This window comes from Sipha flava, unplaced genomic scaffold, assembly GCF_003268045.1.
Source record: "Sipha flava isolate LNK unplaced genomic scaffold, YSA_version1 167_pilon_pilon, whole genome shotgun sequence".
NCBI classification, from domain to species: Eukaryota; Metazoa; Arthropoda; class Insecta; order Hemiptera; family Aphididae; genus Sipha; species Sipha flava.
In genome coordinates this window covers 626,227-652,777 of record NW_020271856.1, presented here as the reverse complement: position 1 = coordinate 652,777, position 26,551 = coordinate 626,227, and the positions used below count along the sequence as shown (strand labels likewise).

General features: G+C 27.2%; 1 protein-coding gene across 3 annotated transcripts in view; it reads right to left on the bottom strand.

Moving 5' to 3' along the window:
- Positions 1 to 687: 687 nt before the first annotated feature.
- The window catches only part of LOC112679761 (WD repeat and FYVE domain-containing protein 3), a 29,589-nt gene continuing 3,725 nt past the window's right edge, over positions 688 to 26,551 (bottom strand). The window contains exons 2-46 of one of the 3 annotated variants that reach the window (XM_025549675.1): positions 26,356 to 26,542; positions 26,099 to 26,265; positions 25,563 to 26,024; positions 24,811 to 24,978; positions 24,398 to 24,735; positions 24,193 to 24,341; positions 21,140 to 21,284; positions 20,917 to 21,075; positions 20,325 to 20,856; positions 20,030 to 20,248; positions 19,784 to 19,956; positions 19,500 to 19,728; positions 19,289 to 19,425; positions 18,923 to 19,106; positions 18,583 to 18,851; positions 18,091 to 18,332; positions 16,279 to 16,491; positions 15,993 to 16,210; positions 15,711 to 15,901; positions 15,489 to 15,637; positions 15,061 to 15,421; positions 14,582 to 14,988; positions 14,422 to 14,514; positions 14,180 to 14,336; positions 13,875 to 14,042; positions 13,489 to 13,799; positions 13,312 to 13,432; positions 13,064 to 13,244; positions 12,751 to 12,905; positions 8,409 to 8,653; positions 8,213 to 8,329; positions 7,946 to 8,084; positions 6,423 to 6,634; positions 3,878 to 4,010; positions 3,651 to 3,804; positions 3,354 to 3,588; positions 3,066 to 3,298; positions 2,734 to 2,987; positions 2,422 to 2,655; positions 2,166 to 2,357; positions 1,750 to 2,093; positions 1,461 to 1,678; positions 1,273 to 1,384; positions 1,001 to 1,198; positions 688 to 880 (exon numbers count right to left, since the gene is read on the bottom strand). In XM_025549675.1, coding sequence (XP_025405460.1) covers positions 778 to 880; positions 1,001 to 1,198; positions 1,273 to 1,384; positions 1,461 to 1,678; positions 1,750 to 2,093; positions 2,166 to 2,357; positions 2,422 to 2,655; positions 2,734 to 2,987; positions 3,066 to 3,298; positions 3,354 to 3,588; positions 3,651 to 3,804; positions 3,878 to 4,010; positions 6,423 to 6,634; positions 7,946 to 8,084; positions 8,213 to 8,329; positions 8,409 to 8,653; positions 12,751 to 12,905; positions 13,064 to 13,244; positions 13,312 to 13,432; positions 13,489 to 13,799; positions 13,875 to 14,042; positions 14,180 to 14,336; positions 14,422 to 14,514; positions 14,582 to 14,988; positions 15,061 to 15,421; positions 15,489 to 15,637; positions 15,711 to 15,901; positions 15,993 to 16,210; positions 16,279 to 16,491; positions 18,091 to 18,332; positions 18,583 to 18,851; positions 18,923 to 19,106; positions 19,289 to 19,425; positions 19,500 to 19,728; positions 19,784 to 19,956; positions 20,030 to 20,248; positions 20,325 to 20,856; positions 20,917 to 21,075; positions 21,140 to 21,284; positions 24,193 to 24,341; positions 24,398 to 24,735; positions 24,811 to 24,978; positions 25,563 to 26,024; positions 26,099 to 26,265; positions 26,356 to 26,542 — 9,608 coding nt within the window. In that variant the 3' untranslated portion in view covers positions 688 to 777. Of the gene's footprint in view, positions 881 to 1,000; positions 1,199 to 1,272; positions 1,385 to 1,460; positions 1,681 to 1,749; positions 2,094 to 2,165; positions 2,358 to 2,421; positions 2,656 to 2,733; positions 2,988 to 3,065; positions 3,299 to 3,353; positions 3,589 to 3,650; positions 3,805 to 3,877; positions 4,011 to 6,422; positions 6,635 to 7,945; positions 8,085 to 8,212; positions 8,330 to 8,408; positions 8,654 to 12,750; positions 12,906 to 13,063; positions 13,245 to 13,311; positions 13,433 to 13,488; positions 13,800 to 13,874; positions 14,043 to 14,179; positions 14,337 to 14,421; positions 14,515 to 14,581; positions 14,989 to 15,060; positions 15,422 to 15,488; positions 15,638 to 15,710; positions 15,902 to 15,992; positions 16,211 to 16,278; positions 16,492 to 18,090; positions 18,333 to 18,582; positions 18,852 to 18,922; positions 19,107 to 19,288; positions 19,426 to 19,499; positions 19,729 to 19,783; positions 19,957 to 20,029; positions 20,249 to 20,324; positions 20,857 to 20,916; positions 21,076 to 21,139; positions 21,285 to 24,192; positions 24,342 to 24,397; positions 24,736 to 24,810; positions 24,979 to 25,562; positions 26,025 to 26,098; positions 26,266 to 26,355; positions 26,543 to 26,551 lie in introns of those variants that run through there. The other 2 variants (XM_025549672.1, XM_025549674.1) reach the window with 2 other exon arrangements.

The following is a 26,551-nucleotide window of genomic DNA, read 5'->3' as shown; positions in this document are numbered from 1 at the left end:
ACATAAAAAATAAATAAATAACAAATTTATAAAAAATAATAAAACCTACTGACAATAATAAATAATAATAAATAATAATAAATAATAATAATAATAATAATAATAGTAATAGCAATAATTTAACTTAATACAATTTTCAAAAATTATTTTTTGATTCAATGTAACTCAATAATTGATTAAACAATTAAACTATTTGCTTTTCACAATTTATAGTCAATAGGGAATTATTTGCTTTTATAAATCTATTCCCAGGGTCTATATTAAATAGACTTAATGGATTCTTTATATAAAATTATTGTCCAACTGCTATAAGTTAATATAAGGTAACAATTTTAAACAATACACTTGTAAAAATGTCAATAAAGACTAGAAATTTGGTGGGTTAGTAAATATACAATTATTTTTTTGTCAGCATGGAATATTATGTACAAATGACAGAACCTTGATTACATTTTTAAGCCAATCAATATTTTGATTTAAACATTTTTATCAATATAATTATTAGCTTTTTATAATTATGAGGTTTGGATTTTTAAAAATGAGTTTTTACTTAATTAAATGTAATTTTTAGGAATACATTCATTTAACATTATGAGTTTAAATAAAACAAGAAAATTTTGATTTTTCTTAGTTGTTATGATAAAAATAAATAATTTAAAAATATGCAATTTTATGCATTTAAACTTTAAAATTCCATTTTAAATGTTTTTTTTTTTTAATTTAATTCATTTTTGACTATTTTTTTTGGTTTAAAATCCAAATGCTCCTAATTAAGAATTAAGTATGTTTGGCTGACTGCAATGATGTATGGCATGGCTTACACACCCGTACTGGTTTCAGTATTCGTAATCTTGATATTTCAGATTCATACTTGCTACACCTAAGAGCAAATACAATTTAACTATAGTAAATAATTTATCTATAAAATAAGAAAAAATTAAAGTAAAAGAATGTATCTAACAATTAGTGAAATTCAAGAAAGAAGAATAACAACAATTACTTTGAGCAAAATAATTGTCCACAATTACGACAATGGTGACGTCTTTCATATAATGAAAATCGGACATCACACAAATTGCACTGCTCTGCTCCTTCATCTTTTAACCAATGATCAGCTACACCTTTTCCAGGCTGTTCAGCTACATTCCATGTAAAAACTCGTCCTCTGGCATCACCAATGTATACTGTTCGATGGTCCCTACAATAAAATACCAAACAAAATATATTATACTGTATAATTTTATATTATAAATAATTAAATGTAATACTTACTTAGAAATTGATATACATGTTATGGAAGCTGGTTCAGTGTTATCTTTACGATCATAAGCTGTATGCATAGTTAATTTACTGCGAAATACTAACTGACGTTGCCACTGAAAACCTATAATGCAATATTTACATATTTAAACACTGATATGAAAATGAAAATTTTAATTAAATATGTTATATGTTTATACCATCTCTTAATCTGTGCAAAGGACTGACAGGTTTCATCTTTGGACTTAAATCTTCTCGGTCAACAACAACAAATGATTCTATAAGATTAGTTTCACTTTTACTTAACCTTAATGCTGATTCAATAACTGATAAAGATTCTTGTTGAATATTTGGCTCATCAGTTGAACTTGATGTATTACATTCAGATTTCCTAAGTAATGTATTAGGTTTCATTGATCTGAAAATTATTTTAAAATAATCCAGAATAATCAGGATAATTTTCACCATCTAAAAACTTATCCAAAATACCTTTTTTTTCTCATTACTGGAACTGGAGGGGTTGAATCATTTTCATCAGAAAAAGTTTTTTTATCAATACCTCCAATGTTTTTTACAGGAGTTTTAGGCTCTTGTTCTGATAGACTGCTTTCAGACCCACTTTTCATTACCAATCCTTGCTCATTAACAGTTTCAGAAGATACACTCAATTGTTTAACTAGTCTTTGAACAGCAATTGGTCGTGTTTTTAATATACTACAACTCTCTCCAACATCTTTACTTTTTTCAATACTGTTATCTTTAGAAACTAAAGATTCTTTCGACAAGGCATTTAATGGAACTTTAGGAACTTGAACATATTCCATAGACCACATCTATAAATAAATAATAGCTATACATAATATACAAAATTAAACAATATTACATTAATAACCATAAGAACGTACTCTAACAACTCCATCTGACGATCCTGTAATAATAACATTCTGAGGATCCCAATCAATAGCTTGTGAAAATGCTACACATAATATTTGTTGCATTCTATCAGCACGTCCAACACTTGTATCTACATTTGCTAATTCTTCGCCATTTATAGTATAAATGTGTAACATAGTACCAGCACATGAAGCTATTTGGCCCTGATAATTTCCATAATATAACAATTAAATTTAAAACCAAAATCTTATTTATACTTTTACTTACAGTTGAATTATTAATTGCTAAAGCTGCAACTGGAGCATAATGTTTTTTTAACTGCCTCACAAAAGCTTTTGTGCACAAATCCCAAACTATAGCTGTACAATCTCTGCTACCAGAAACAACAATATTATATGTGTCACTAGCAGCCAAACAAGTTACTGCTTCTGTATGTCCATACAAGTTATCAACAATTTTTAAAGACTTGTTATTTAAATCTAACTCCCATACAGTCAAAACCTGAAACAAATTTTAAATGTAATACTAAACCTATGCTTATATGTATATATATATATATATATATATATATTATATTACAGTGCTAGTTCCAGCAGTAATAACAGTCTTAGATGTAGGGCATACGCAAGTTACAATTTCACCAGGTGATTGACTCGAGCTTTCACAGATTACAATTGGTTTATCAGTTTCATATTGTGCTAATCTTAAGCTATGATCAGCAAAACCCCAAGTAATGGTCTTATTAAAACTGGGTGGCATTAATGCTTTATTCTGTTCAACAGCTAATACATTTTTATCCACTTGAAGAATTTGTCCAACAGGACCTTTAAGTTCTAACACAACATAAAATATAACATTAGTAAAATAAAGTATTGTACTATATAATTGCAATATAATATATATTAATTAACCTTTAATTGGTTGTAAAGATGGTTTAAGGTTATCCAAATGATAAAAGAATAGTTTGTCACCAAATGATAAATTGGTATTTGAACTTAAAATCGGGTTTGCAGCATCAAGCATTGAAGTTCTATTATTTGGTTGTTTTTTACTTGGATGAGGTTTCTTAAAAAGTTGTTTTGGTATCTGTCCAAAATTGTTTATAAATCCAATTGTTGCATTTTTCTTCAATGGATCATCAATACTAATAAAAAATGTAATTAAACATATGATTAATATAAAAAAATTAAAATATTTACCTGTAAATATCAACATTTCCTTCATAAAATAAATGATGAAAAAGATTGCAAGCTTGTACAGCAGGTTGACCTAATTGTTTGTAACCAAATATTAAATCAATCCATTCATGAAGATGTTGTGATACATATTCAGATTCAAGTGCTGCTCTATGTACTCGGATAAACTCATGTGGATCATCTTTGGCCCATGGAGGTAAGACTACATCATTTAACTGTACTCCATTTTGTTTGCATCCTAAAGGTTATCATATTGAAAATAATAATAAATTAATAATTACTTAATTTTGGATTAAGTACCCAAATCAAAGTTGTTAGAGTTAATTAAAAACTCTGGTAAATAAAAAAATTCTGGTACAAGTTCTTTAACATCAGCCATGTTGGTTTTAGAAGCTGATAACCATGCTTCTCGGATACTATTAAACATACGATCAGCTAAATCAAAATGTCCACCCTAAAAAAATTAATAAAATATACATAGTATTAATTTATATTTGTAAAAATTATAAATTATTTAAATAACTAACCTGTAATCTGAGAAAATGTTGAGTAAATGGTTCCATCCTAACTAAATATGAACATACTATCATCGCTGAAGAGTAATGAGTACCGAAATGATATGGAGGAGTTTCACCATGAGGATCATCCCACTCCCGATACCTAAGATAAACAAACATTGCATTTTAACAATCATTTTTAATTTTTCTGAACATAAAAATGTAAAATTTGGTGGAACGAGAATATTTAATTTTACCATTTTTAACCTAGTTCATTAATATTGAAGATAAATTCTACATTATTTATAACAATTATTTCTGAACAATGCACTACCACCCATAATGTGTCACAAAATATCATGATAATTATTAATTGCTGTCAAAGTTGCTAAAATTAAAAGTAAACATTTTAAATTAAGATTATTTAATAATTTGTATTATTCTATAAATAGTGAATACATCCAGCTTTTGTTTCACATAGAAGACAGTTATTCTATAGACGTGTCCTATAAATATTCCATGAATCTAGAGAGGAATTATTGTTGTTTTTTTACTTCTGAAGAATCCCAGTAGGCTGCTTTTTTAAGTGAACACTCCTGGTGTACTAAATTAACTTTTTTAGTAGACATATTTGAAAAACTATATTACTTAAACAAGAGCATACAAGGAAAACAAGTGAACAATTTCATATCTATAGATAAAATTAATTCTTTCCAGTAGAATTTTTTGTTATAGATTATTAAAATTGAAAAACAATATACTTAGGATGTGTTTGATTTTACCAAGAACTGCTTTATTGATTAAGATATTTCAAATTTAATTTGAAAAAGTTTACACTATCTTGAAAAAATATTAAAACATATTTTCCATTATTATATTTGTCTTTAATAGATTGGGTAAGAAATCCTTTTATTAGTTTTGCTTATGAGACTGCATTGTTTACCACAAATTAAAAGTGAAATTATTTATATTAAAAATGACAATGATCTAAGCTACAGCATTCTAAATTATTTGAAGATACTAAGACAAACTCGAAGTTAAAAAAAAATCAAAAAAATCTAAACGTCTCATAATTTTTTAGAACAACTATTAAATGGGTATCTCAAAATTTTAAGGAAAGCTATGAACAGAATACTGCTATTTTTCTCATCATATATTTTTGAATCATCTGTTACAGACATACATAAATGTAGGTCCTTACAACTACCAATACATAAGGGGATCACATAAATCATAAATAGTAGAAATCGGGTGAACAATATAGAAAGGAATGATTAAAACCCGAGGGTAACCCGAACACATACTATATATGAGCTGTCAGCTACACTTCAAAGTATTATAATAAAATGCAATTAATAGTAGCGTATAACAAAATATGGGAAATGTGCGAACAGTAATATTGTCGAGGTCAACCATTAAAATATCAATTTAGCACCTCAAAATAGTAACAATAATTGGAAATAACTTATTCCATAGAAATGCGCGACTGATTCCACGAACCTGAATAAATTAGCACCTCAGGGTAATAACAATAATTGGAAATAACTTAGAAATGCGCGGCCAATTCCACGAGACCTGAGTATATAAAGGGGTTGAGAATAAACCAATGTTCAGATGTGTTTAAGACGTGTATTAGAGAGCACCTTCACGCCAGTTTATTTGTTAAATTAATTAAATAAATTGTACTTAAAAATTACGGTTTAACTGCCGCACGCAATACATCATTCTCCTCAATGAACGCCATCAAAACCCAAAATCAATCACAACTGAAGAACTTGAAAGACAACATACTGGTGTGCTTGTCAATCATTATACTCCAGAAGAAACTTAAAAAGAAGGAGAAATAGGACCATATTTCTCACCAAATTGTTTATAATGTAATCATAATGTATTTGTTTTTCCATATTAATAAATTTAATATTTGTCATAAAATATGATTTTACATGAGTTTTTTAACCTAAATAAATACACAATTTTATATAATTCACTAGGTAGTTATTTACTGTTATACAAATAATTATTAATTAATATTAATATTAATATTATTATTAATATAATAGAAGCCTAATATAAAAAAAATTTAAGTCACTGGCAAGAGTGCTATGGCTAAATATAGGTTAGATATAAATTAGGGTTATTGTGCTGTAAGAGCAAATATGTTGGGAAATGCTGATTTATACATTTAATAGATAATAAATAATAATGTAACCTATTCTATATATTATAACTTCTGTTACCAGTATAACATACATTTATTTATTTACATTGATTTAGAAAATCAACTTCAGTAATAATAGTATAGGGTTTCTGATCATGATTTTTCAATTTTTATACTTCAAGGGGACACAAGATGAATTTATGAAAATTTACTTCTTATGTTTATTCTAGCTCTTTTATATTTTTTTAAAAATAAATTAGTTTAACATTTCACATTATTTTTTTAATTTAACATTTTTATATTTTGTAAAGTACTTACATAGGTTTATTAATTTCATTTTAAATATCTTATGATTTAAGAGTTATGACTTGAACGATACTATTCTTAAATATAAATTAAAATTATACTGCATTATACCTTTTTAAAAACTGTTCAAGTCGTAATGGACATTGAGCACCCATTGGTTTAGAAAAATCTCTGAAGATAGCAGGATTTGAAAAGTCTAGTACATCAGATTCATAATCATTTAGAATCCAAGGAAATACCGGATACTGCATTAGATCATTATAACTCCGTCCAGCCAATGTATTCAAATGCATTAAATACTGGAAATTAGATATTTCACCTCTCTGAAAATTTAATACATTTGTTAAAATATTTTCATTCAAACAATATTTTGGAAATACATTTTATGAAGATAATAAAATTAAGTATTAGTTCTGTTATGATGCTATACATCAATACATGATATAATAAATACAATACATGATAAAATAAATAAATAAAAAAAATTGGAGGTTTTTAAAAAATAGGGTAAAATACCTAAGTGAGATGAAACACCACAGTGGGGTAAGTTATAGAGATGGGTGAATAGTATTGCTGTATTGGCCTTTTTAACTTGAAACCACTGTACGATTGCTTTCAAAAAACGATCCTACATTTAAGAGGTTATATGGATCAGTTTATATTTCTAAAAATTGTTGTCTAAAATAGTGCCAATCACACTGAAGTGGCCTTAAAATTCAAATAAAAAATAATATTTACACATATATATACGTACTCAGTAAATATTTTGAGTTGCTACAATTAATGTTTATGATTACAACTAAATACTTATATCACTTAATGAGAATTTTTTGAAATATCTGATTTTGTCAATATTTTTTATAGAAACATTTATAAACACTTTTTAGACTTTCCATTATTTTATGTATTTTAATTTATAAAAAAATATTTTATAAAATCATGTATTTAATATTCAAACCAAAATTATAAAATTTTTAAATTTTACTATAAAAATATTATGGATTATCGTGATTTCTATCATATCAAATTTAAAATTCATACCATAGTATTTTTTTTATTATTTATCAATAAAGATATGTATAAGGAACTTTGGGTTACATTTTCAAGACTTTTTAACAAACTAAAATTATTTTATAAACATTTTTGAAAAAATTCTAAAAAAATATGAAATTGTCAATTATAAATATCTATAAATTTTGAAAAAAATCTTTTGAAGATTATACCACTCATAGCAAAAGGTAGTATAAGCATTAAGTGAATTAATTTTGTATTTTTTTTATAAATTTTATCAGTTTTTCAAAATTATTAAAAAATTCCCAATTAAAAACTACTTTTTTTTTTTATTAGAGATGCAATACTTCCAGGCAAAAATTGTGTATATAGACAAAAAAAAAATTTAAATTGAACAAAACACACATCATCAGAAAAACCAGTACATAACTAGTTTTACTCAGAATATAAAAAAGTTTAAAATCATTTATGATGCAAAGAAAAATACATTTCAAAATCCCATTTTAAATCAAAAGTATTTAATTTAGCTACCTTATAAAAGTATTATTAATTTATAATTAATTTATCATCATGATAAAATATAAACTATTTTAAAAAATATTAATAAAAATAAATCTACTTACCACCCATCTAGTAGTTACTGTTGTTTCACCCATTAGATTTGAAAGAAGACTTGTGCTTTGTTCAACATTTGCTGTTCTTTTTTGCCCAGCTACTGATTGATGAGCATTATCTGCTATTGATGTTGAATAAGCCATAAATCTAGAAAAAAACAAATATTTAATTATTCACTGAAATATTATAACTTAAATAGCCTAAATAATAAGCCTTAATAGCATGTTACACAATAACACATAAATAATTTTATCAGAAATCTTTAAGTAAATTACCTATTAAAAACCTTATTTCTAAGTTTTTTTGGAAGTGCCAATAAATGATTACGCCCATCGGCAGAAAATAATTCTACAGCAATGGGTTGTAGTAAATATCGCCGTTTATGTACTTCCCTATAATTTAATAAAATATTTAAATCATATATATATATATTTTTAAATATAAAAACAGTATTATTAAACTAATAAATACCTTATATCATCATACGAAAACTTTGAACTTAGTTTTTTAATGCGTACTCGATTTGGACTTCCATTCCCAGGACTTGGTAATAATGGTTCATATGAATTTGGTAATAAAGTATCAATGTCTCTAATTTCTCTAGTCTTAAGTAATGTAAAACCATCTACAATATATACATGATCTTTACCAAATAAAAGTAAACCCTCATATGTATCCAGACCTTGAATTCTTGCACACCGAAACATATGACTTATCTGTAAGAATAAAAAGCTGTAAAGTAAACTACTGGTGCCATTAGTTACTAATTTTGACTCAAAAGCTTAAATATATAGCATTAATCAGCCAAATTATAAAGCAATGATAATTAATGGCAACAAATAAAGGTAATTTTAATATATAAATAGGTTTAAAATATCTTATCTAACATTATAACTTAAAAACACAATTAAATTATTTTAAATACGGATTTTAAAATCACAATTGAAAGGTATTAAAACACAATATTTAGCATTTTTAATACACTATATATATATTTAAAAGAAAACCAAACTGAAAGATTAAAAAAGTCAAAACTCCTAGGTCGAGTAATATAAGGATAAGAGAACAGTATTTCTATATTGATCTTTTAAATTTGAAACCTATGTACCATTATTCTCGAAAAACGATTCTGATTTAAAGAGGTAGGATGATATATTTCTAAAAAGATTTTAACTATTTTCACAAAAAAAAGTATAAAATTTGGGCAAATCTTTGAACAATTTAATTTCCAATAAACAGTACAAATAAAATTTATTCAATAAAATAATTCAAAACTACAAAATATATTTTACTAAATAAGTAACTATTATTTAATGAAAATGCATAGAAATATCTGACGTTATTAAGTATTTATTTTATAATGCTTCTAATAATTTTTGTGACTGCCCAATGAATTTAAAATTCAGAGTGAAATGAGACTGTATTAGTTTTACTACGATATATGTTATCTTAAGGAATACTCCGAATCATTATCAAATAAAAAGTAAAAGATTGGAATTCATTCTAGATGGTACTTTCATGGGGTACTTTTGTTGGGTAATTTCTTTAATTTCTCAACAATTTTAATTAAATGAGATATAGCTGAAAACTATTTGCAGATTTTTCAAACCAAAATATGATTATAAAATTATAAAATTATCATTGTACATTTATAATCCAATATTGGGGGGGGGGTGTATACTGTACCTTCTCGTGGTCCCCCCTGTCTAGTAGTATTGTGAATGACAGAAAATCTAAATGCCTATGCATTAAGATATTGCAAGTATATCAACAACACGAAGCCAAACAGCACAAACCAGGCGGCCGAACGTCGAAAGACCTCCCGGCCTTATTGGTGAAAACAGCCCTTCTCAAGGCTACCCAACTGACAAACGTGTACAACACGTAATAAAACATAAAAACAAAAACTCCAAAAAAAAAACAAAAAAAATTCACAAAAAATCCAAAAAACATAAAAAAATACATGACGAGCAACCTATATATATACTAGAACTGTGGAGAAAAATTTCAAGATAGCTCAGATTAATGTGGAGGGCCTGACTAGAGCCAAGGCTGACAATTTGGGAAAAATATTTGGTGACATGGACGTATTGGTACTACAAGAGATCCGCATTCCCGACGCAGAAATAAACCGCCTAAAAATAAATGGTTTCAATTTAGTGCATTACACTGGTCACAAAAAACATGACTTGGCGACAAATGTAAAACAAAATAAGTCGTTCCCGAACATTGAGCAAGTGGCAGGTAACGAATATACGATTGGTATCCGTATTGACAACTCAACCGTTTTTAACGTATACAAATCCCCACCCAGAAAGTGAACTGCTTCCGTTTTGCCAGTCAGTCAACATCTAGCAATATACATTGGAGATTTTAACTCCCACAATACTGAGTGGGGATACTCCGTCGATAATGAAGAAGGCGTAACATTTTCGAACTGGGCAGCAATTAACTACCTTAAACTGATTTATGATGCCAAACAAGGAGGTACCTTTATATCGGGTAGATGGGACACGGCGACATCACCAGATCTTTGTTTTGTGACGGAAGATTCTAATAGCCTTCCCTTAAGCGTAAATAGAGAAATCAATAACCTTTTCCCAAGAAGCCAACACATGCCAACCACCGTGAATATCGGTCTGATAATTCCAACCTTATACAAACCTTTTATGCCTCGTTGGAACCTGCGTAAAGCAGCTTAGCCAGAATTTACTAAATACGTTGACGATAACATCCACCGAATTAAACCTATACCGGACAACTACGGCAGATTCATCAACCTCATAAAGACAGCAGCGAAAAAATCGATACCCAGAGGCCATAAAAATAACTATACCCCTTGCTGGACTAAGAAATGTGAAGAATTACTAAAAGAATACGAAAGGGACGGTAACGAAATCAATGCCGATAAACTCATCTCCCTACTTGATGAGAAACGTTGGAATAGATGGACACAGGCTATGGATGAAATGGACTTCACTCACTCCAGTAGGGAAAGTTGGTCTCTCCTAAGAAAACTGGAGGCAGCTCAATCCTCATGGAAAGCTTGCAAAGTCTCACTAAACTCTATCTCAACCATACTTCACAAGACTACGAATATAAAACCCAAGAAGTCCGATAAGATGAAGGTGAAAGCCGATTACAAGGAAGAACTCAATATGTGTAGAAAAGTCCGAAAACATGAATGATTTCGACGTGGAGGAAGTGGAGGCCGCCCTAAAGCTCCTTAAAAACGGCAAAGCTGCAGGCGTAGATGGTATGCTACCAGAATTTCTGAAACATTTGGGAACTAAAGGGAAATTTTTGTTAACAAGACTCTTTACATCGGTAAAAAATAACAATACATTGCCAAAACAATGGCGAGAAGCTAAAGTAATTGCAATTCTAAAACCAGGTAAGCCTGATGATGACCCAAAAAGCTATAGACCTATTTCGTTGCTATCCGTTGTCTACAAGTCATTTGAGAGAGTACTCTTGGCAAGAATTCAAACGCAAATCGATGAGCACCTACCAGTAGAACAGGTGGGCTTCAGATATGGAAATGTTGTAATGAACAAGTACTGTCTCTGACGACGTTTGTAGAAAATTAGTTTCAAAGAAAATTGAAAACGGGAGCTGTTTTCCTAGATCTATCCTGGGCCTATGACACTGTATGGAAACAAGGCCTACTTTTGAAGTTAGCCAAAATCCTAAAATATAAAACGTCATTACGTCTAATTGACAACTTATTGTCAGATAGAAAATTTAAAGTCCATCTAAACGGGAAAGAAAGCAAGTACAAGTTCCTTCAAAATGGTCTACTACCCCAGGGCTCAGTGCTCACCCCAATCTTATTTAACGTATAAAAATCAGACTTCATAAATACCTCGTCACGTAAATTTATGTACGCGGATGACGTGGGGTTAGTAGCCCAAGCAGAATCAATCGAAGAAATGACTGATATATTAAATGAAGATCTAGCAAGAGCCCAAAAATATTTCAAATCTTGGTTTCTCATTTTTAACCCCAACAAAAGGACAGCCATAGTTTTCCACCTGAACAACAGAAGCTAGTAGAAAACTTAATTTGACAGTCCAGGGCATCAAAATAATGAGTGTAGATGCCCCAAAGTATCTAGGAATCAAATTGGATAGAGCTTTAAACTTTAAGCAACACTTAGAAGATGTAAAGAATAAATTGAAAACCAGAAATAATATCATAAGTAAACTAGCGGGAACAAGTTGGGGTTATCAAGAAGATGGCAATGTAAAAAATAGACATCTAATAAGTGATCCCACTCAAAGAGTCCCAGGTTTTGAATATCCAAGAACCATGTGGACCAATCTAAACAGAATACGAACGGAGCATGGCAAGTGTAAATACCTATTACACCAATGGAAAATAAGGATTTCGCCTCATTGCGACTGCGGGCAAATACAATCCATCAGATACATCGTGGAGGAATGCCCTCAAACTAGATACAAGAATGGAATTGAGGCACTTCAAAAAATTTGATGACAAAGCAATGAATTGGCTATCAAACACTTTCGTTCGCCTTTAGATAAATTACGTATTATAATTGTTGTTATTGTTAAACTTATAATCATATAAGTATATTTTTAATTTTTTCTATGCCATTATCTATATTTAAGTTCTTATAAAATATTTATATTTTGTTATCTTAATGTAGCATAAGGTTTGTTTTTCACCAATATACAAACGCCATATGCAATAAAAAAAATCCAATATTTTACTCACTTCATTAAAATTTTAAAATATACTGTATTTTATTTAATTGTACTTAATATATAATGTTGATAAGTCATAATTTCACCTTTTCATTTGGTTCCAAAAGCCTGATTATTGTATGATTATCATCTGGGGGAGCTTGGTCTTCAATTCCACTTTCAATATCATTATCATCCATTCCATCATCTGGTTCAGATGTAGATCTTCTAACAACACGTTTTAAGCCTTTGAATGGTAATTCTAAAAATATATGCTATATTTAATGTAGAATTTCAAATACATGTTTATCTATTAATTTTGGATATTTAAAATAATTTTTAGGTATTTAATTTGAATTATTTCAAGCAGTTATTATTAAACTACATATAAAATAAATGAAAATAAAAATAAATGTTTACCACTGTCATCTAGGTTTTTATCAAAATCAAAAGTATCATGGCCATCAATTACTGTCATAAATTTAGTATTTTCATTAGATTGTGGTGCTAAATTTTCCATATCAATAAGTGTGGGTAATTTATATTTCTGACAAAATTCTTTGCTATCATAACTTGTTGCAACACGATACTTTAATCCTTTCTAAAATCAAATTAATTATACTGTAATAAAACTATAAATATAAATTAGTTTAAAAGAAAATAATTACATTGTCTCCAGACTCAAGTTCTGGTCGATATGGGTATTGAGTATAGAACTGATGATTTTTTACCATTTTTTTGCGCATTCTGCATGGACCTTCAGTCATATCTAATATCCACTTATCTAATCTAAAACCAATAAAATATTAACTATGAACAAATAAGTAAATAATATTTAAACATACTTGCAAGGAGTAAAAGGACCCCAAAGTCCCCTCTCTCTTGTTAATTCCTGTTCAATTAAATACCATTGATCCAGAACATATCGCACAGTAAATGATTGGTGCTGTGCTTGTCTAGACATTTGCATAGAAACAAGTTCACATACAGCATTTAAACCATGGTTAGCCCATGTAGACCATTCACTTTTGGTAATTCTTGATAAAGGTAAAGAAATACTAGAAAGACTTCCACTTTGCCAACGGCTTTCATCACGCCTAAGGACTTTTCCCCGAGATGCTAGTCTTGTTAAGCCTCCAGTTACTTTTTGTATTTTCTAATAGACACAATTTAAAATATATCAACAACTACTTATCTATAAAATATATGTATTAATATCTATAATAATTACTGATTGAATTTGAGTTTGTAATTCCCAAGGCATTTTATACAAAGATTTTTTCTCCATATCAATGTAAGTTAACCAATGTTTTTGGGCAGTTTCATAAATAAGTTCACGGACGGAATGTAAGTCTGGAGCTTTATTATTAGATGACATTGGTAATGGAATTTTGAAAACCTAAATTTATTATTTATATTAAGACATTAATATGTACTACAAATAAAAATTGTTTTTAAGCTTAAAACAATAACATTTTAATTTTAATAAATGAAAAAATAAAAAATTACAAATTTATTTATTAAAATAAAACTAGCCTCTTCAATAGCTGGTTTTTTAGATATATACAATTCTTCCCAAACACGTTTTGCTGCAACTGCCATTAAATTTTGTCCTTGCTTAGCTGTTTGTTCTTCAACTTCAGCAGTTTGGTTTGGATTTATATGCCATGTAGTTTTTGCATTAGTATCCAATCTATGGAACACATAAGTTTTAATGAAAATATAATTTTCAAACATTAAATAATATAATAAAATAAATTTCAGTTATAAAATATTACATTATTTTCATATCAGAAGTCAATTGCAATAAACAATAAATTAGACAGCCAATGAAATCCAATTCATGATTACCAGATCCAAACACCAATGTTCTAAATTTAAATATATAAAAAAATTATCTTTGTTAAATATATTTCAAAATAATTAATTTTTATTTACCTATTAGTGGTAAGCTTATGTAATGCTTCCAAAACTGGCATCTGTGAAGCTATTGAATCTGTACTCCTTGACAACAAAAATAAAGTTGTTCTATTAAGACAATGATAAAATCCTTCCATAGGTACAGAACAAGGTCTTCGTTTTGCTTGAACAATTAATTTCAAAATAAAATCAAACACTTCATGAGCATCTTTTATTAAAACACCCTGCCAAAGTTTGTCCACAACACGGCATGTTAAATAACAAACATTTTGAGGAATATTTTGAGCACTGCCACCAGGAACAGATGATACAGCTGCTTGTTCGCCAATCATAATATCAACAGCTAATAAGTGATCCATTAATGTTGACAATAATTCAGTTTGATATTTTGATACTTGAGATGAAGTTGCACCTTCTGGTGAAGCCTAAAAAATATACATAAACTTTTTCATTGAATACGTTAAATAATATATATTATAAATAAAAAGAAGATTTACATCAAGAACCAAGTCTAAAGGTGGTAATGACTTGCTATTTATAGGTAATAATAATGAATCAACAACAATAACTCTTAAGAAATCAACAACAAATTTTCTAGACGGATGTAAAGTTAATGATTGTTCTTTTTGAACAGTTGGAGGTGGAGTTCCATCTGGTGTTTTAATAAAACAATCATCATTTGGTGTGGACGGTTCACTCAAATTTAAGTTTGTAAATGGAAAGAGTGTTGCACTTAAGGAATGTAAGATATCAGATGTCATAAATGCTGGCATCCAATCTGGAAGATTATGGTATAGATAAAAAAGAAACTGAATTATAGTAACTGGGTGATCTTCTAACCAATCTTCATATTTAGTCCTGAAATTATATGAAAAAAAATTTGATGAAATAAAACAACAAATTGAAAAATACTACTAAATATTACTCTCTATTATCTTGATTCAGAATTAATCTCACAGACAATAAAAGGGCTGTAACAGCTTCAGGGCATAAGACAATACGGTCACTAACAGCTGAAAGTGATTGACTTATGGGAACACCAAACACAAAAATCCAAATTCCATCAAGATTTAACTAGATAAAAATAATTATATAATATTTCATAAAGTTAATTTTAAACATTGAAAAATAGTTTAAAAATATGTACTTTTTTTTCATTAGGAATTGTTTTAGCTGGTTGCCCCAACATCAAAGCCATGAGAAAATAATACAGTTCAGGAAGTTCAGTATGAAAAGATAGAAACCAAGAGAGATGTTGAAACCCAGGAATATTTAAAGCTTCAATTTTGTTAAGTACATCTTTACTATTCTTTTGTAAACTTGGAGAAAGTTGATAATCTAAAAAAATATGCAGGTAACATAAGATAAAAATATTTATTTATACAAATGAATAAAAATTATATTAGTTGAGAATTTATTAGAAACTTACTAAGCATCAAATTTGCTTTATTATTTTGCAAAAGTTCTGTATTGAGTAGCCATCCGCCATTACTGGATGCTTCTCTAAATTTAACCAATAATGTAGGTACAGAACATAAAGTGGTAAGAATTTTATAGGCCCAAATTACTGAAGAATTATGTATATTTGATTGCATAAATAGCAGTACCCAATCAAATCCTAATATTCGTACAAAATCATCACAAAACCTACACAAGTACATGTACTTTAATATAATACTTAAAAAAATACATAAGTGTAATACATTTATAATTACCCAGTGCAAATTAAGTTTTTATTTGTAAACAATAGACAATGCATAAGTTGAAGACAGCGGTTACGCAATAATATAGTACAAATAGTTTTTTCTTCATTTGTCAACTCATTACAACTATCCATGGTCTTTGTTTTTGATTCAAATTCTTCTAATTTAAGATTAGTTTCTGTATTAAGACCCGTATTTAATGTATACACTATGTACTGACCAAAACTTGAAAACAAAAATAAAATATTTAAGATTTACAAAAAATTGTGCAAGTACAAAATAAAAAATATTTTCACTCTATTTAATACAAAAATGTTAAACATTTAAATAATTTAATGATTATTACACAGAAAAACTTATTTTACTTTTCTTTTCATAGAGTATAATAGTGTTAAATATTTTTTCTAACTTTAAAAGATTGACCAGAAGAAAAGGCTAACTTCAATCATCATCTGTTGTTTTTTCTTATATCAAATTTTATTTATCTGGTACTTTTGAAAAGTCATTTTTTGAATTTCCTAGCAGTGTAATAATTCAGATATTATAACGGTTTTCTAAATAATTGAGAAAGAAAAAATACAAAAACCAATAACATTTATGAGATACCGAATTTCAATGAACTTCATTGAGTTATTAGTATGATAATAGGTTTGTTGTTGTCTAAAAATATTAACTGTAGGAACTTAAAACCAGTAGTGTAGTAAGAGCATGGCAAACTGATATACAAATTGTGAAGGGACACAAAACTTTATTTCAAATCTATTATTACAGATAAAAAAGTGAATTATTTCGAAATTTAGTATGAGTACTAGCAAAGTCTTTGCCACTGCTTAAAACACATTAATCTGGATACTTTAATTAACATTATGCAACAAATAGATTACAAAGATGTTCATATATATTATTTTCTTAGGATTTCGAGATAAATTATACACAATTTTAAAATAATATAGCCGATTTCCTATGACAAAGAAAAACTACCTAATTAGTTATAAACAATAGCAACAAAAAATATATCCATATAAAATTAATTTTTAAACATTAGCTATTTAAATTCAATTAGTCAAAAATAAAAATTGAAACTAGCAAGGACAAATACTTTTGAGTTTAAATCATCCAATTCACATAAAACCAAAATGTCAGTCGAACAATTTTGTTTTTTATGGGGCCATGGCAAAATTAAACAAACTAAATTTTGTAAGTTCCATAAAAAAAACATAATAAAATATAATAAACTTTTTTTTTCGTGAACTTCATTCATATAACATAGATACTTCAAGTATAAAAAGCTGAGTGATATATTATACTTTTGGAGTCTTTCGATGAACAAAGAAATTTAAATATACAAAATTGTAATATGGGCAAAAGTAATGTGATCACACACCAGGCACCTAGCACCCAAATTCATATACAAATTTATTTTACTAATTATCAAAAACATGCTATGTTTATAGTTTATGCATACTAAATAAATCTTTTATGATAACTATTCGATGATACAATTTATTACAATTTTTATTATTATATAACTTATATATAGATATATTATTATAACTTTAAATTTTATATTCATAGAAAACGTTATCATAAAGTTAAATACTGGGTTATGAATAGTAGACATAACGTTAAATAAGAACTAGTGTCAAATAGTGCTTTTTATAAGTTCTACAAGTTTCTCATAGAAAATAAATTATGAAAAATTATACAATGACCCAAAATTGTTAGCCCTCTTAATAGAAATATTTTGGCTACGTAACTGTCACAAGGAATTATTCATTATAATAAATAAAATTTGTATTTTTAGAAAAATAAATTGTTATTTACCAAATTAAATCTTCAATTAATGGATGTTTTGCTAAAAGTGCTCCAAGTAATGAAAATAACACTTCTATTGTTGATGGTGTAGAAGTATTAAAAACAATTGGCAAGAAATTTACCATTTTGCGAACCATTTCCATATTTCTCAATATAATTAGATTGTTCCTCTTTTCATTTGAGTCTGATACTAATTCATATAACTGTTCTAACAGTGACCGTAACAGACTAGCTGGAACTTCTTGCCAAAGCTAAACAATGTTTAAATGAAAAATAATACATTAATTTAAGTATGTTTTTAAATAGTTATATATATAACTTATATAATATATAAATACTATCAATAAATGAATGATATATATATATTCTCTCTCTCTACAACAATATTGTACAAAAAACAGTTTTAAACATAATTAATATAAAAAGTATTACGAATTGTGAAATCATGAGCCTCTACACAAACATGTTTAGTTTCTTTTTTGAAGAATAAAATACACATACATTTAACTCGCATATCAAATCGTTGAATGCAACTGGATCTGGAATACTTGGAGCTTCAACACTTCTAGTTGTGATTACTAAATCAAGTATAATGTGTAAAATATGAGCATTGAGCATATGTTTATGCCTACGTAAGCATAGTGCTAAGAGTTGATATCCACGTTTACGTTCCATTTCTCGTTTTGCTGTCATATTTAAATGTAGTACTCCACTTAAAGCTTTAACAGCTGCATACAAACTTTCCATGTCTCTTGCCATAGCAATTAGTCCTATGTATAGGAAAATAATTAAAATTGTTATTAATTACATGTATATATTTGTGAATATTTTTCTTTTTTACCTAATAATACAGAACAGCCACCAATATTATCAATTAATTTTAAAACTGGACGAGGATAAAATGTACGAACCCCTAAATAACCTAATATAACACCACCCAAACTTCTAGCTGAACCAGCTAAATGTCCAGCAGTGTTGTGCATTATACGAATAGGTGTAGCATTTTCATGAGTTGACATTCCAAGCTAATAAAACATTAAATTTTGATTAAACAATTATCCCTTATACATAAAAATTATGGTTTTAATATAATAATCAGTAATAGTCTAGTTTTAATCAACAAAAATAAATATATAAAAGTTTATTTTTTAAATATAAATATAAATTAACTATAAATATAATAGTAAATATATCTATCTAAATTTACCTGTTTTGCAATTGATTTACTATCCACTTTGCTATATATTTTTCGTATTTTTGCTAAAGTTAATTGAGAAACTGCCCTTGCATTCAGCCCAAATATAACTTTCTCTTCAGATATTAAAGGGCCAATATGTTCTAAATCTTAAAATATTGAAAATAAAAACTCATTTAGTTATATAATTAAAAATATAAATTTAACTATGAAAACTAAATACCTTTAATATCAGGTGCCTGTAAACTTCCAAAATAATGAGGACCCAGTTGATACAAAATTTTTATAGCATGAGGATTTAAAACCTCTTCTAATAAACAGCAAGGTCCTTGTTTCCATGTTAATTTAGAATATTTTCTCCAAATTGGAGGTGTTCCTATATATCCATACACAGAAGATGCAATAGTCAAATTAGCTGCTCCTCCACCAGGATTTTGAGATATATAATGTAACTAAAAATAATTTATAAAAATAATATTCATTTTAGATAATGTTAAAAAATTTTACTTTTTGTGTATGCACATGTTGACCATCCATATACAATGAAAAAGATGAATTTTTTAATACAGCTCTATTCAAAACTAGTACAATATGATGCCATTGGCCTTCTTGTACAAGATCTGGATACCATATTCTAGCACAAGAATCTCCAATAACTTCTGGCTCCCAATCAGCATTGGCTAAAATGTAAATAAATATATAGTTTAACTGTGTAAGCTAAAGTTAATGAATGTAATGAATTAAACAATATACTCATTGATATTGGCGTTTCTTGAGTAGATATAGTAAGTGCTCGGTCTCGAGCAGATAATACTACTGCTAAACAAACTAAATGGTCTCTAGAACTTTGAACATTTCTTATTAAAGTCAGAAGTCGAACTGGATGTGGATCAGTTCTTGGTTCAGAAAACTTTTCAATACATAACCAAGTTGAATAACTAAGGCCACTTTGTGGAGGGAACATTCGATCACCTTTAAAGAAATAGATGTTTTAAAAAACAAAAATTAAAAAAATTCTCATAGAATATTAAAAATAAAATTTACCAACCAGTTCCTATTCCTCCAATTACGTTCATATCAGGTGTAGTTAATGTGGCAACATTAACAACTGAAGGTCCACTAATTGGAGATTGTGGAGCAATACTAGGTAAAAATAAGCATCCAAAACCCTCAGTAGATAAATCCATTTCAAAAAATGGTGGTAGTGAAAGCATACAAGGATCTCTAGGTGTAGTCATAGATACAAGTGTTTTTACACGACTTAATGGTACTGTTCCACCAGGTTTTTTACTACTGTGACTTATCCAACAGTCCAGTAAATCTAAGGGAACACAACAAAGAGGTTCTCCGAGTCTCAAAAATTCACGCAAATCTTTTGGTTCTAATAGCTGAATAGCTAATCGTTCTAACATGTACTGAAACACTGTATGTAGTGGATGTGTTTCTTCCAACAATGCTATTCGTCCTACTTTTAAGACAATAGTTGGAAATCCAGAATCACAGAGTAGTTGTTGATTTTTTTCTCCGCGGACTAAAGATCTGATTACTTCGCCTATATAAACTTGCAATGTTAGTGATAGCTAAAAGAAATAATAATAAGAACTTTAATTCTATCAAAAAATTATAATATTATAGTATACTTTAGGAGCTGATGGATTATAAATTGATGGTAAAAGTTGTAACATAGCCATAACAACACCAGCATGGACAATAATTGGATCTGGAGCTGGAGGACTTAAATTAAAAGGTTTAAGTGTATGGCGGTTATTGTTCTGAGAATCTAATGGTTTTGTAGCTACCTAAATATAATTTAAATTAGTAATTTAATTCAAACTAAACTAAATATTCAATAACAAAACCGACTTCACTGTATCGTCTGTGAGCAGGTGAATTAAATGATACAACAGTTGTATTGTTTTGTTTATCATATAAATCAAGAGCAACATCATATAACATTCGCATTATCACACAAGCATAAGACAAAAATTTAGGAACATTATCTGTAATTCTGAAATCAACAGAATCATACAAATATGTTAAATATTGTATAAATTATCTAATCTAAATATTATTGTGGTTAAAAAACACTGATAAACATTATTTACCAAACACACTTGTTAAATACATATAAAATAATATTATGCAGCAAATGTTCATTGTTTTTAAGATATTTTAATAATAAATATTTTACAAAATAGTATGTTTATGAGAATATAGCTATTTTTTCTAGTAAAATATTGATTAATTACTATCAATAAAATTTTGTTTTAAATGTAAGTACTAAATATAATATTAATACTAAATAAGTCTTAAAAATTTAATCTTTAACTTTTGTTAATTATTAATGTTGTTATATTATGTTAATTGTGGGTTAATATTGTTATAAAAATAGTTACACATACTAACTAATAAAAATAGGAACTGGAAACATTACAAAACATCAAATATTTCAAATATAAATCAAATTATTTAAAAATATTCTAAATATTCAACTTGTATTGCAAACCAAAGAAATTAAATTAATATTAATATTTTTTGACTGTTCATTAAAAAAAAAATTAAAATAACATATTGATATTAAATGTACATTGTATAATATAGAGCTGGTAAAATAATGGTACAAGTACTCAAAGTTCTACAATGATTACATTTTAATAACATACATACAATAAATAAATTTTTTTTAAAAATATAACCTATGATGGTTAGCAACACTTTCCATTTGATTAATTAGTAAACTTAATTTAAAATATTTTAAACAAATAAAAATAATAAACACAAAATATTAGATTAAAATATTATATACCTCATATTATAGTATTTTTTTTAATAAATTTATAGCAAATATATTTTAACATAAATTCAAATATTGAGATGAGAAGGATTAATTTACTACATTCCCAAAAAATTTCTTTTTTCTCTCTAATGACGAAAAATTTATGAAAAGTTATAAAAAAAATGGCAAAATATATGGCATACTTGTTTTACACTAAATCAAATTTTTGTTTTCATAGCATCTAATTAAATAAAAATTGTAGACAATTGAAATATTCACTCATAATAGTTATAACTAAGGCTCGTATGTTAATATACTTTAAATAACTGTAAAGTGTATACATTTATGCATTGAAAAATTAACAAATATGCATTAAAAATATAAAAAACATAAAATATACATTTTAGTTATAAAAAAAAACCAAAATATGCAGCATCAAATGTATTTTACCTTAGTATTGAAAATTAAAATTAAATTATATTTTATAAGTATTTAATTTTTAATAGATTTTATTTTAATATTTCATATTTTTTTGTTATTACATACTAATTTAGTATATGAGTGTTACACTGTAATACAATATTTTTTTAGTTTGCTTAAATTTGAATCTATAAATATTTGGGACAAACATAATTTTACGGGTCAATAATTTATCTGAATAAAAATCGATAGAGTCTTGACATTTAAAAAACATCAAGAAAGGTTGAAAAATAAACTAAAGATGAGGAATAATATTATTTCAAAACTAGCTGGGTCGACATGGGGAAGCGATGCAACTGTTCTACATATATCAGCATTAACCCTGGTATACAGTGTAGCTGAGTACTATGCTCCAGTTTGGTTCAAAAGTTGACATAGCAAAAAGGTGGATACGGAGTTAAATCAAACGAAGCAAATTATAACAAGCACAATAAGAACGACTGAAGTACAATAATTACTGATGTTGGCAAATATAGCTCCACCTGACCTGTGCAGATTGATGCATACAGAACGCATAGTAGGCAAGATTAAAAGAAACCCTTAACTACCATTAAATGAAGATATTATTACACACCCTCGTAAAAGGCTTAAGTAGAAACATCCAATATCGGACCTCACATTTTCATTAGAAACTCTATCGATAACATGGAAAACACAATGGAAGACTCAGGTGTGCGAGGATTTACCTTGATCGAAAACTCAAAAACAAGAACTCTGGGTTCTGGTCTTCCATGGAAGTTATGGTCAACCTTAAATAGAATAAGAACTGAGCAAGGCAGAAGTAAAATTTTACTAGATAAATGAGGAATGGAACATTCTCCTCTTTGCTCTTGTGGAATTGAACAAACTATCAAGCATATTTGAAAGAATGTCCAATTACTAAATTTGAAGGAAGAATAGTAAAATTATATAAAGCTAAAACAGAGGCAATTAATTGGTTAAATAATCTAGAAATACCATTCTAATAATCAACAAAGTTTCTGGCCCAGTTACCTTTAAATTTAGGATAGTTTTGTCACAGCTTAAAAGTTGTTATGTTATTGTAATTTTAAGTTTAAATTTATCTAATATCTATTTATTGTTATAATTTCTTACTAATTTATCATAGTTTAACATATATCTGTCTAACTTATTGTATTTAACTAAAAAAAAAAAACAAAACATTTAATATTTTATAATTAAGCAGATATATTATATGCAAAATAAAAAATAAAATACAAAAAATATGCATTTTCATTAACATCTGAGCCCTAATTTTACCATTCATTATAAATGGTATAATTTTCAAAAAATATTTGCAAGATATTTATAGATAATTGAAAATGTCATGTTTTCTTAGTTTTTGCTATATTATTGTTTTGGTTTGAGTAAAAGAATTAAAAATGTAATATCATTTTTTTCATATATATTAATACAAATTAATGAAAAATGGTTGAGCTTAATTTTAAAAAAATAATATATGCATTTAAGAATTACATTTTGACGAAAAGATAAAAATCACAAAAATCTGCAAAACTTTTACTATCAAAAATTCTTACAGCAATACCATTCATCTGTATATTTATCCCTGTATCTCACTTAAACATGAAGCCTTATACGACCAAGGAGTTTCGCCCTTTTTAATTAATTTAATCCATTATATAATATAATCCAAACTTACATAGGATTATTGATGTTGTTAGTGAATATGGTGTGGAAAACATTTTCCTCTAATGATGTAGTCATTATATCAATATAGTCATCTAATTGATTTTCATTTGAAAAACAACCCAATAATCGTAATGTGTCACATAAACTTGTCAAACAAATCTAAAAAAATATATTTTTATAAAATAATTTAATACTAGTTAATTGGATTTACTTACTTCTTGGTGAAAATACTTAGCATTTGCTGGTTCAAAGCGCATAGCAATAGTAATTGTATTAAAAATTGTATAGGCAAATCTCAAAGCTTCTTGGTCTACTAGTTTTTCATCTGAAAACCAACCTTCCATAGATACTAATGCGCTTACAACATAGACAAATCCATCAACTTTACGAAACATAGTTCTAGTACGATGGCTCTCTTTCATACAACTCAAAAATAATTTCAGAATACTAGACTTTAATGGTATACAAGTATGATCAGTTGTATGAAGAATGCCTAAAAGAGTAGACATTTCATCTTCACCACCAGTACTCAATATCATTTCTCGTAATATAGCTGAAAAGTACAATCAAACATTTCAATATTAATAATTTAATTCAAATATTTTTTTAAATACAAAAAAATAATCACCTGTAGCATACTGACGAGTTGATGGATATTCAAGTATAATATACAATACTTGAGCACCTCCACATTCTTTAAAAACTTTACAATTTTTTGGTGAAGACATCATAAGATTAACTAGGCATTCAGCAGTTAAATTTATGACACGTTTTAAGTCACCATCATGTTTTTCATCTTAAATTAAATAATAATTCAATAAAAAATAGTATAGTAATAAATAAACAATAATAATATAGTATATGATTTATCTCCTAATTCAAAATTACCAAATTTCAAACTTGGTGTCTCAAATTTTTTACAGTTTGATTGCAACTAATTTAAGAATATTAAATAAATAAATTAAATTTTGATAGTTTATTTGTTAATGATTTTAAAACTACAAAAATTATAATTTTACAAGCTAGCTAATTTTCCTAAATATAAATTTTAAAATGTTTAAAAGCCATGTAAAATGTAAATAAAAACAATTATTAAATATTTACCTTTAGTAGTATAATAAAGGAACTAATAAATAATATCCTATAAAATATAAGGTCCAAAAGACTGACAATCTTACTAAAGTATCTTATAAGTAAACTGTGAATATATAGATTTGAAAATAAAATTGATTCAAATTTCTAAATAAATATTAAATATTTTTATATGGTTATTTTTTATGAATATAATATTTATTTTGAACCATTGGAATTATTATTCTTATTTACTGATGAAAAACCTTTTCCAAAGGATTTACAAATTCAAATAATTTTAAAACTTACCTTTTGATTCACAATCAGAGAGATAGTCTTGAGTATAGTTCCTTAAATTATTTGACAATCCTTCAAGTATGCCAACGTCTCTAAATACATCTTTGAATGTATTATTATATTTTAATATATCTAGTAATGTTTGCAAGCAAATTTTAATACATTCAGTAGAACTATAAGTTTTTAATAACTGAGAAATTGACACTAGTTCTTTTACTGGCACAAAGTTAAGTTGAAAAACAATGAACTCTAAGAGTTTGAAAAATTTTTCTTGAATCTGTTGATTTTTTAAATGAATAGTTTCAGCAAACTGTGGCAATGTATTCTGTGGCTCTAGTATAAAATAATTAGCATTATCAGAGTGATAAACATTTGATATTGCATCAAGAATTGTACAGCATAATGCACTAGAATCGGAACGAATAAATGTAGTTTGGAGGACATTGAATGCACATATGTTTCGTACACTTTGACCTAAAATAAATTATTTATTTATCAAAATATATAATAATATTATAAAACTCTAAAAAAATATGCCTTATACTAACCACGGCCAGTGGGTTGAGGAATAGTGAATCCTAAGACTTGAAACAAAGAATTTGCCTGATCTGGATTGGGTTTTAACTCAATATAACCACTCATTGAAAGAGATGCAATTATCAAAACAAGATTCCTCATTGCTTCAAGGGCTTCACTAGATTCATCATTTTCTAGACTGAAAATTAATTGATTGTAATAGTACATAATATATTTTACTTCCATTAAAATAAGTTAGTAAATCAATTAATGCATTTATTCATTTTACCTCAAAAGAAAGTCAGAGAGAAATGTATATCCTTGAGTAGTATTGAAATCATCAAGTAATATCTGTGATACATCAGATGAATCTTTTAAAAAATAAGAAACAGTAACAAACATATCCACTACTTCTAATGGGCTTAAATCTGCACTTTGTCGCATATTTTCAATGCACAATTCAATACAATTTTTACCTATCAAAA